This window comes from Gekko japonicus, unplaced genomic scaffold, assembly GCF_001447785.1.
Source record: "Gekko japonicus isolate JY-2015 unplaced genomic scaffold, Gekko_japonicus_V1.1 scaffold59, whole genome shotgun sequence".
Classification (NCBI taxonomy): domain Eukaryota; kingdom Metazoa; phylum Chordata; class Lepidosauria; order Squamata; family Gekkonidae; genus Gekko; species Gekko japonicus.
The window spans coordinates 1479859-1490092 of NW_015169174.1; the positions used below are offsets into that span (position 1 = coordinate 1479859).

General features: G+C 50.0%; 1 protein-coding gene across 3 annotated transcripts in view; it reads left to right on the plus strand.

Annotated features, from left to right (window-relative positions):
- The first annotated feature begins 3948 nt into the window (after positions 1-3948).
- KCNIP2 (Kv channel interacting protein 2) overlaps positions 3949-10234 on the plus strand; it is a 178876-nt gene continuing 172590 nt past the window's right edge. For all 3 annotated transcript variants that reach the window (XM_015415915.1, XM_015415916.1, XM_015415919.1), the window contains exon 1: positions 3949-4021. In XM_015415915.1, coding sequence (XP_015271401.1) covers positions 3949-4021 — 73 coding nt within the window. The remainder of the gene's footprint in view (positions 4022-10234) is intronic.

Genomic DNA, 10234 nt, shown 5'->3' on the forward strand with positions numbered 1-10234 from the left:
ACCCCCAAGCAGCCCTTTTCTCCGGGCGGGGGGGGGGGGGAGTGACCTCTGTCGCCTGGAGATCAAGGGTGATTCTTCCGGGAGATCTCCCTTCCCCCCGGAGGCTGCCCACCCTGTTCCCGACGACCCCTGCCCTGGAGAAGGCGAGAGAGAGGGCTCACCGGGGGTACAGGAGCAGCCGAGCCTCCGCGTCTCCGCACTTCAAGCTGACTTGTTGGGGCCGAGGTCGGCGAAGGAGCCCCGGGCGGGCTCGTGGAGGCTGGGCGGTCGAGGCGCGGGAAGGCAGAGTCGGCCGGTTTCGCCCTGGCCTGGCAGGTGGCGCTCAAAGGGCGGCAAGGGGCTGGCGGGAAAAGGCAGGGGGCGGGAGCGCGGAGCCGTCGGCAAGGCCGGCAAGATCCCGCTGCAGAAGCGCTGCGCTCCCTGACCGCGCCCGCCTGGACGGGCAGCCCGAGAAGAAGGCCTCGCGGTTTAACTTCGCTTGACACCCCCCCCAAAAAAAAAGGTGGGGCGAAGTAGGAAGTAAAATACCGAGATGGCCTTGGAACTCACTCTCCGCATTCCCGGAGGGTGGACTGGTGAATGTCTCTGATCCGGGAACCTCAGGAGTCACACTGGACACAGGGCATGACATTTCAGGGCGGCAGCCCTGCAGAGGTCCATGGGGGGGGGGGGTTCTTGTGGCACCTGAAAGGGGATCGGGTGACGGGTCTATTAAAGCGTCATATCTTGTGGACAAGAGTCCATTTGAGTGGCCTCCTATCAGTGAAAGCCGCCCTATTGCACAATTATTTGGTTGACTCTTGAGTTGCTTATTTTTGTTTTGCTTCTATAACTTGTAATTGGCCCGCTGTGGGTCACCTGTGCCAAGAAAGTGGGTCTAAGTGTGCCACTTTGTATTCTAATCCCAATTTTTTTCCAGATGACTGATGGTAGACTGGAATCCTCAGGGGGGGTGAATAGAAGTTTGAGTATTCGTCACAGGAAATAAATGTTATAATCCCAGTTGATCAGTGAATCCGGGAAATGGCACTGGCTTCAGCTTCACATGTGTGTGCCCTCCAAACAGGCAGCTGTCAATCTGGTGACAGCTACTCCCTCTAGGACACTCAATCCATCTGATTAAATTAAGGATGATGTTTCTCAAGATGTCCCCCATCTCTCCCTCTCCTGCAGGTACTTACATTTTTCTTTCTGTCTCTGCAGGGGAAGGCAGCTTCCTTCATAGAGAAATCGCTTTTTTAAAAAAAGACACTGATTTTGATATCTATGAGTTTTTTTGAGGGGATGTGACCCCCACACACACCCTTCCTTACCCATTTTTTGCTATAGCAGGCTCAAAACTACACAACACACATTATCTTGTTGCTTCTAGTTGATACTATAGAGTCACTGACGGTTTCAGTAAAATGGAGAAGTGAAGAGCAAAACCCTGACCCAGCTTCTACTCAATGTTGCTGCCACCCCCCTTCCCTATGAAGCCTCCTGGAATGAGCAGAGGCTAGTTGTTTGGGTGCCAGAGACAGCCAATCAAAATGGTGACAAAATATAGTAACAAATAGGCATTCAAAGTTTGCCATTCTTTAATGGTAGCCCAAAACAGGCGGCTTGAGGCAGGTCATTCATATTTTGCTTAGTAAGAAGGCCAGACCTGCCAGCAAGACCCTTCTCACCTTGCTGTTCCAAGATTGTATTGCACCAGCACCTTCTGGCCTACCTGTGGACATCAACAGCAAATTTCACCAGGTCAGTCTGAAAGATGAATGCAGAAGACAGCCGGCAATTCCAAACCCCCGGTGGGGCTACAGTTCCCCCTCAACAACCCAGGCCCCAGGGATCCAGGCACGGAGGAAGGCCAGCAGGTGGAAGAAAAGGGAGCTTAAACAGGTGAGATATATCCCAATCTCATCCTGATCTCCTGGTCTCAGAAACATTGCTTCATAATTATAGGGAGTTTTAGGCTCTTGATATGGGTGTTGTTGGGATATCCCTCTCCAACAATTAGTGCAAATTGTTAACATTCTGAATTGGATTTTATCCCCCCCCCGCTCTGTCTGGAGGTGTACAAACTCCTATTTCTATCACACAGAAAACAAGCAAGGAACAAAGAGTTAATGTATTGATTGGCATTGCCTGTGTAAACCTGAGCCAGTTCTGGCAGCGCTAAGTACAAGCTTTATAATGAAGGGGGGGGGGGAGAGAAGCAGTAGCAACACAGGAGGGAGGGACGCCATCCATCCACCACTCCTGGGATTGTCCTGCCACAGTTGAAGTGGGTGGGTTTACCCACTCCCCACTTCTGGGGCAGGACTGAAGCAGCATTGCTCAGAATAACACTGCATTTTGTTTTGAGGTCTCAGTTTGGCAGGAGTTAAGCAACGACCAGAATATGAGTGTAATTTGTTAATTAAGATTAATGCAGTGGAGAAGATGCTTTAGCAGCACTTTTGGCACTGAGGGAGAGAGGCCAAGGCTTTGTTATCATGATCTCTTTTTAAAAGGGGGGGGGCTAGAAGACAGTAAAAATACAGAAGGGGATGATTGAGAGCTGAATCTTGAAATGGAATCTGTGTTGCCCACATCAAAAAAGTGGCACCCTTTCTCAACTACAGAGAGAGAGAGAGAGAGAGCGTGGGGGAAGCATTTCTGGACCCTGAGAGTGCCTTTTCTTCTGTGGCTACCTTTGCCAATAGCCCCCTCCCAGCTGTTCTCTAATGGTCCCCAGCCACTTTTCATCAGTTGAATGGATGGGCATGGGACCAAGGTGGGCAGAAAGCCAGCTCATGTAGGCTGCAGGCATCCTGGACAGAGAAGGAGAACAACCAGCTTCTGATGTATATCCCCTGCAGATGTGTCTTTGATTGGGCCACTATTCTTGTGACATCAGTCTGGTGCCTTCCTTGGCTTCTCCAGTTCAAAGTGTCCTTCCAGCTGAGCTCAGGGGCTGTTGGTGCCCTTAGCAGCTGCAACAGGCAGAAATTCAACAAGTGAAGCATCCCTGCTGCTTTGTAATGGGGAAACGGTTTTCATCTTTTCAGTCATACAACAGTTAAAGGCATAGGAAGCCCTGAGAGGTGGTTTTTAAAGCTCCCCCCCCACTCTCCTGAGACCGTAGAATCCGAGCCCCCTGCGCTACCTTGGGTCAGGTGCCCCCACCCCACCTGTTCCGCTAAAGTTGGCTCCTCCTGAAGTGGGCGCGGGGGCGCTGGGGTCGGTCTGCGCCCTGTCCTCGAGCGCATCGGAGGCGCAAAGGGGGAAGCCGGCTCCTGTGCCAGGGATGCCTTGAGGCGCGTTGCAGACGCACCTGAAGCTCGATCGGTTTGGCCGGGCTGTGTGGAGGTCCGCGCTCTCTGCACTCGTTCTCGGAGCCGCCTGCACTCATCCTGCGAGGGCGCCGGCTACGCGTGTCTGTGTGTATCTGCCTCCCCGCGCTGCAAGTGCGGGGAGGCACAGTTGAAGCGCCCAGCGCGTTTCCTTCCACGACGTCTGCGCGCGTCTTTGGGGACAGAGACGCATGTGTCTCCCGGCCAGTGGAGACGCGTGTCTAAGTGCTGCCCCCTTCCCTTCCGGGGACCCGGGTGGTGCGGGACGGGGAGCTCCGTCCGTCCGTCGTCTCCCGGGGAGGGGGGGCACATCCCGTGCATGCCACTGGCGTGAGGCGGGGCCCGAGAATCAGCCAGGGAGTCACTCCGAGGGGAGACATCTCCCTCCCCCCTCCCAAGGAGAAGCAGGCGGGGGAAGGTGCCGGCTCTCGCTTCTCCTGTTGCCGGGGAGCTGGACGCCGGCTGCCCCTCCCCTGCCCTGCGCCCCCGCCAGGAGGATCGGCAAAGGGCGCCCGCCGGAGGGGGAGGCGGAGGCGGCACCGCGGCCAGGAGAGGCGCGCCAGGCGGGTCCAGCCCGGTCCCGCCGCCGGCCGGTGTCTAGGCGCCCCAGGGCTCTCGGCTCCCCAAGATGCGCGGCAAGGGCAGGAAAGAGAGCCTCTCCGACTCCCGGGACCTCGACGGCTCCTACGACCAGCTGACGGGTGAGTCCCTCCCGGGCTGGCGGCGCCCTCTGCCCGGGGGCGCCGGCTTGGCTGGGGGAGGGAGAAGGTGTAGCATCCCTCCAGCAGCGAACGGCCTGGATCTCTGTGGCGGGGGGAGCGGGCGGCGGGGGTCCCGTCTCTAAAACATTTCTCACAGCGTTTCCTCCACACACACCCTCTAAACACACACGCACCACCAACAGAGTCCCCTCTCTGCGCCCTCTCCCTGATCTGGGGTGTCTAGAGGTTCGCCGTATGGTCCCTGGACAAACTTCTGCCTGGAGAAAGTGGGGGGGGGGGTTTAGAAGGGTGTCATTTCATGCACGTTGTCCCTCGGTATGTGGGGCCTCTTGCTTCCCGAAGGTGCAGGTAAAGGAGTTGGCTGGATGTGTGTGCCTGCGTGCTGGATAACAGGGTCTTCCGTATCTGTGAAATGGTCCAGGTGCAGAGCAGAGGCTGTTTGCTGGCCGGTTTAGCTGCGATACCCGCTTTAAGAGGATTGTGACCGGGACCTCCGGTTCCCGAGCGGAAGGCAACGCTCTGGTCTGAGTGAACAGTGATGTCCCAGTAGGCGCCCACAGAGGACACTAGAGGGGTCTCGCTGAAACCTCTCTGTCAGGGATCCACTCCAAGCTGCATCTTAGTTGCGTTTAGGAAGGATGGTCCAGTCGTTGATCTCAGGATTACGGGCCTTCATCCTGCAAGGGTCCTGAGTAGGCAAGGATTCCCGTTCACAGGGGACTAGTAAAATCCCTCCAGAAGCCGGGTGCTGTCCATGGTGCTGGCTCAGGCAAAGCCAGTTGGACCTTGCACTCTCCTTGTAGATCAATTTCCCCGGTGCCTGCTGCCCCTAAATGTCAGTCTAACAATTCAGTGCCTGCAAAATGGGCTCTTCACCCGCAGAGATGTGATGAAAGGAGATATTTTAAGCTGAGTAGGAATACAAAGCCCACACAACTTTCCATCTCTCCGGTGACTTTAATGCATCCATATGGATTTCAAATCAAAATCAAGTGGGAAAAGAGAGCGAGTCCCTCGCAGACTGTGACCTTTGATTGCACAACCTGATGGTGAGCTGTAAGCATTGTGCTGGGAATACTTTGCTGTCCAGAAACAGCCTTCCACCTCAATTGTGCTGGGAATACTTTGCTGTCCAGAAACAGCCTTCCACCTCAATTTCATAACACCTCATTTGTCAGGAAGATCCCCTTGTAGCCTCTTTACATGAAGGAAAGTTAAGGCACAATGGACAACAAAAACCCTTTGCTTTCCAGATCAAATCCCATTTCATTATTATTTGTAAAGTGTCATGCCTTATGGTTGTTCTGGACACCAGAATTCATTCTCTGCCCATTTACATTGACAACTCAACCAGATTCTTTATTCGAGCTGAATCTCACACTTTAAGCATCCTCAAAAAAGAATGTTATTAAAGTGGTATGTTCAGTGCTTAAGAATTTTTAGGTCAGGTGTTGTTTTTGTTCCAGGCAGGCCATGATCTGACCGTGTTCCTCCTTCCACCGAAGTCACCTACTGGCCGCTCCATTCCAGGTGTTCTATTTTATACCTTCATTCCAGTTTTAGGTCAAATCTCTTTCCCTCGCCCCTGAGTCATTCATCCCCATCTCTGTAGTAGCTTCCCAGACACAGCTGCTGTGTGTGTTCTTGGTAGGCAAAGAGGCAGTTAGTGAGAAGACTAAATGGGGGGTGAAGAAAAAGCAACAAAACACTTGCTATAGTGTGACTTAACCTCCATGTATACTGCACTTTAGCACTGCGATGGAGCCCTTCCTGCAACCCCCCCCTCCTCCTGCTTAGGTTGTGCTGGCACTATTTTCTAGTGCTTCCACAGAAGGAATGGGGCACAATAATGATGGCAAAAGGCAGATCCTTTTGCATTAGTCCAGACTGTAACTTATGACACTTGGTATGTCTCACTTTTCACAGGGTTTTCAGGCATACAGGGAGACATAATACTGGATGTGTATTGCCCCATTCACACAAGGCTAATTAATCTCTACGGTTGATCATGATTGACTGTGTAGAATTAGGGGAGAGGACTGGGGAAGAGGGGCTCCCATAAACACTTTATTTTATAAGTATGCTATCCAGCCTTAGCTGTCCTGAACACATAGTGAAAGTGAGTTGGAACAGACCAATTGGAAGTGCCTGAGAAATATTGATGGAGTTCTGGCAAAACATTCTACACACATTCATCACTGTGCTTACAATACTAGCAAAATGCCAATAAAAATCACAGCATGGCTAACTCAGACACAATCCTGCTTTGATTAAAAGCATTGTAGGTTTTAGAACATGGTCAGGCTGTGATTTATCCAGGACTCAATGCCATTGAGGAAGCCACAAAACAGTTATGAACTGAGCCGTCCTCTGTTGGCCACATCAAGCTGTTCTCAAAATGTACTCATTTTAGGTATGTTTTATGCTTTATGGACAATGGATATTGGCCCTCATGCCAGAAAATGTCTGGTTCTTGTGAACAAGCAGTTGCTTAAAATGGATTACTTTGAAGTGACCTCAATTCATGTGTAGCCGCTTGCAATGCAGATCTGGCCATTTTCACCATCCTTCAACCTCTGCACATGATATAAGTTATTGTGGGGTTTCAGGGCAAATGTGGCATGGTACAAATCAGGCTCTGAGAATGAAGTGTTAGCTGTGCAAGTGCATTGCTTTTCTCCAGATCTGTTCTAGAAGACAATAATTTAAAAGAGAATCAAAGGTGATGCAGCAAGACCATTGTTTCCTGATGCACATACTTGCTTGAATCTCGCTGTCATCTTTTGCAAAATGGTTTTTTCCCCAGGTTTTTGAAGTGCTACAAGCATCTGCAAAACCTCTCTCATCAGAAACAATAATGGGGCAGAAGAAATCGGTGTGTGTGCTATAGGCAATGATGGCCCTATCACATCACCTTCAATTCTCATGAAAACAATTGTCTGTATCCAGTTTACAGCTCCTCTGGGAGGGAGTGGAACTTGCAGCAGATAAATAATATGTGACTGGCTGTGGCTTTTCTGTCCACTCCATACTGAACTTTGTTCTCAATGCTTAGGTTTGATTTAGGCAGGAATGTGAGATGTGAAATAGGCAGGGATGTGAGTCGTGAGCATCCAAGCCCTGCTAGTTCGTGAGTTTTAAAGCTTCTCCGGCTCTGTCAGTGATAAAGTTGGTTCTCAAGTCCTGGCTGCACAACACCCATTCTAGTAACCACTTTGCCTCCACTGCACCTTGATTTCCCTGGACTGTCCAGCAAGCAGTCTTATTCTGGCAAATCCTTTGTCATGTTGTTGATGCTGAACAGCTGGTGCACTCAACCCCAGAGACAGCTGCATTTTGGCGGTGGGTGAATGATCACTATAGAAACAGCCTACATTGTGCTTTGGGACCCTGTCAAGGCATAAATTTACTTTGCTCTGTTACAGTGACAGGTAAAAAAGCTGCAATAGCTCATATTGTCTATTCCAGGCCACCCACTAGGAATGCCAAGCATATTTATGTATATGGCTGCACACTAGCATCTGGCCTCCCCCCCACATCCCACAGAGGGGTTGTGATTAAAAACCCCTTTCAGTGCCAAAGGAAAGGCCAAGTGTGCAGGAGGAAAAACAGAGGTGTGATCGCCCTCATCCATTTGTCTGCCGAGGAGCAGGCAACTCAGACTGTGGTGCAGTAACAGGTTTTGGCATTTCATGAACAACGTGGTTACCGGGGAGCTCAAGCCCACAGCAGGCACTTGTAGCAGTCAGGAAGACAGGGAATTTCCTCATCTACCTAAATAGCACACCTGCTCCTTCTCTGGAAAATAGTTACTTAATCTGGCTTGAAATGTAGCAGTTGTGTATGTATGCACATAGTATGTATGTATGTAGTACTGTATGCAAGTGGTAAGTGTTACAGACTAGATAGCATTAGAAGTGTGTTAGAGGGGTGTGTGTGTGTTTCAAGGGGATGCCCCCTTACCCAGCCTTGCCTTCCCCCACATCTCAACATTCTTTTTCCCGGATATTTGCCTCTGGTAACATCAATAACTTGTCTGTTTCAGTCTTGAGTCAGACAACTTTCTGGATTTCCCTGGGGAAGGAATGGGTGCTAAATAAGACCAAACCAGACTTCAAATGGACCAGCTCTCCCATTCTGTCACTTGACATGAGATTTCCAGCACTAAGAGTTTTGCCCTTGAGGGATGCTGCATCTTGTGAATTAACCTTTGGATTATTGAAGTCTTATTATGCATGGTCACCCCTTCTCTGTCCATTTGTGGGATTGTTGCCTCCCCCCCCCCCTTTTGCTCTCCTGGCTTTATTTTGAGTGGATTAATTGCATGCTATTCAGTTTCACCTGTCTCTCTGTCCAATTGAAGTGAATAGAATGGAGTACCTGGGGGATGTTGCCGTGCTGCAGGACAAACGGGTTGTGTGTAGGGGGGGTCCTGTTTCTGCTCTGAGGTGCTAAGCAGATGCTGTTCTAAGATGGCTTTGTATCCAAATGGACATGGGAGGAAGGTGAGCAGGACAGCAGGGCTGAGATAGTGGAATGAAGTTTGCAGAGCTGGTGTGAGGAAGCTGGTGCCAGCAGCCATGTAGGGATGGGGTGGGATCCAGAGAGCTACTTTTCCAGATTGTGTCAAGGTTTAATGCCATCTCAATGATTGCTCTGTATAAATTCTGAAAGGCCATAATGAAGGACTGGAGTTCTCTAGCTACCAGACCTAGTAATAGGTGAAGGAATATGGTGAGGGCAATTCCACTGACACAGAGATTTGGACAAGAAGTTGTGCTGCTGTTTGAATCTTTGGCTTTGGAAATCAGTGCATACGTGTTTCAAGCAGCAATTCAGGAAGAATCAAGAATTAGCTGTTTTACTGTCCCCATCATCTGTGTGAGGAGGTGAGATTTTTCATGCTGGTTGTTACAAAAGTCCCAGTGCTGTCTATAAGTGTACAAACTCCAGCTTCAAGACTGGGCAGATTACAAAAGCAAGGAGATGTCTCAACAGCCAAATGGGCATTTGGACATGATGCACAGTGACTCCTTGGTACAAGTGGGAATTCTCTTGTGCAGAGGCAAGAAAGCCAAAGTACTACAGCTTGGAGTAGAGATACTTGAACAGAAATGGATAAGAACATAAGAGAAGTCAATGTTGGATCAGGCCAGTGGCCCATCTGTCCAACACTCTTGTCACACAGTGGCCAAAAATACCAGGTGCCATCAGGAGGTCCACCAGTGGGACCATCAGTCTGGAGGTAGTAGGTGTTGTGATAAGGAAATGCAGGATGCCTTGCTTAACATACAAGATTCACTGGCCCCCAGATACATCACCCTCTTCCCTGGGAATTAAGTAATAAACTCCTTGAATTTCAGGCTGAGACAGTTTCCCTTTATGGAGACAAATGGACAGGATGCAGATGTCCATTTATCCACCTGCCAGGAAGAAGCCAGATATATCGCTGTTTGGATATCTCGAGTTAGCTGGATAATAGTGCAGGGCAGCACACATGGGACCTCAAACCCCAGTTCAGGATAGGTCAGAGAGAAACCCTCCCAGATGGAAAGCAAAGAGGTAAAGGTTTAATACACTCTGAGACAGGTGCACAAGTAAGGACTGGGGAATGGGGAGAAGTGGAGTGAAGGCTGCACCTATCAGCCTCTGTTTTAAAGTCCCAGCTTAGTTTGTGTCCATTCTTTGAAAGGGGAATGTCACAATAAATCCAGTGACTGGTACAACTTAGTTAGGTCTTGGTTTTGTTCCTTTTTATTTAGCTTATGTAAGATTCTTCATAATGTTAATTAAATTCATACTCTCCTATGCGTTTGGCTTTGTCCATTAGAGGCATGTCTTTGAAGAAATTCCCTTGCCAGGCCTGGTTTCAAGCTGATTCAGTTCCCTTCTATCAGGGCCAAATTTACATCTTGGTCCTCTGGTGGACGTGGGCTAGACACTGACTTTACTCTTACCTTTCATACGGTGGCTATGCTGGGCAACTGAGCTGGCCAGGATACTAAGATCAGAAGAGGGACTAGATTAATCCAATGACTGGGATGGTTAACTGGGCAGGGACAGGTCAAGATGATGTACAGGGAGACGAATATACAGTAAAGGTTGTCCGTAGTGCTCAACTAGAAGTATGTGAAACCATTCCACAGAAAGGATGTTGCTAGAGCTATGTAGGGATTGTTGCCTTTTCCTATA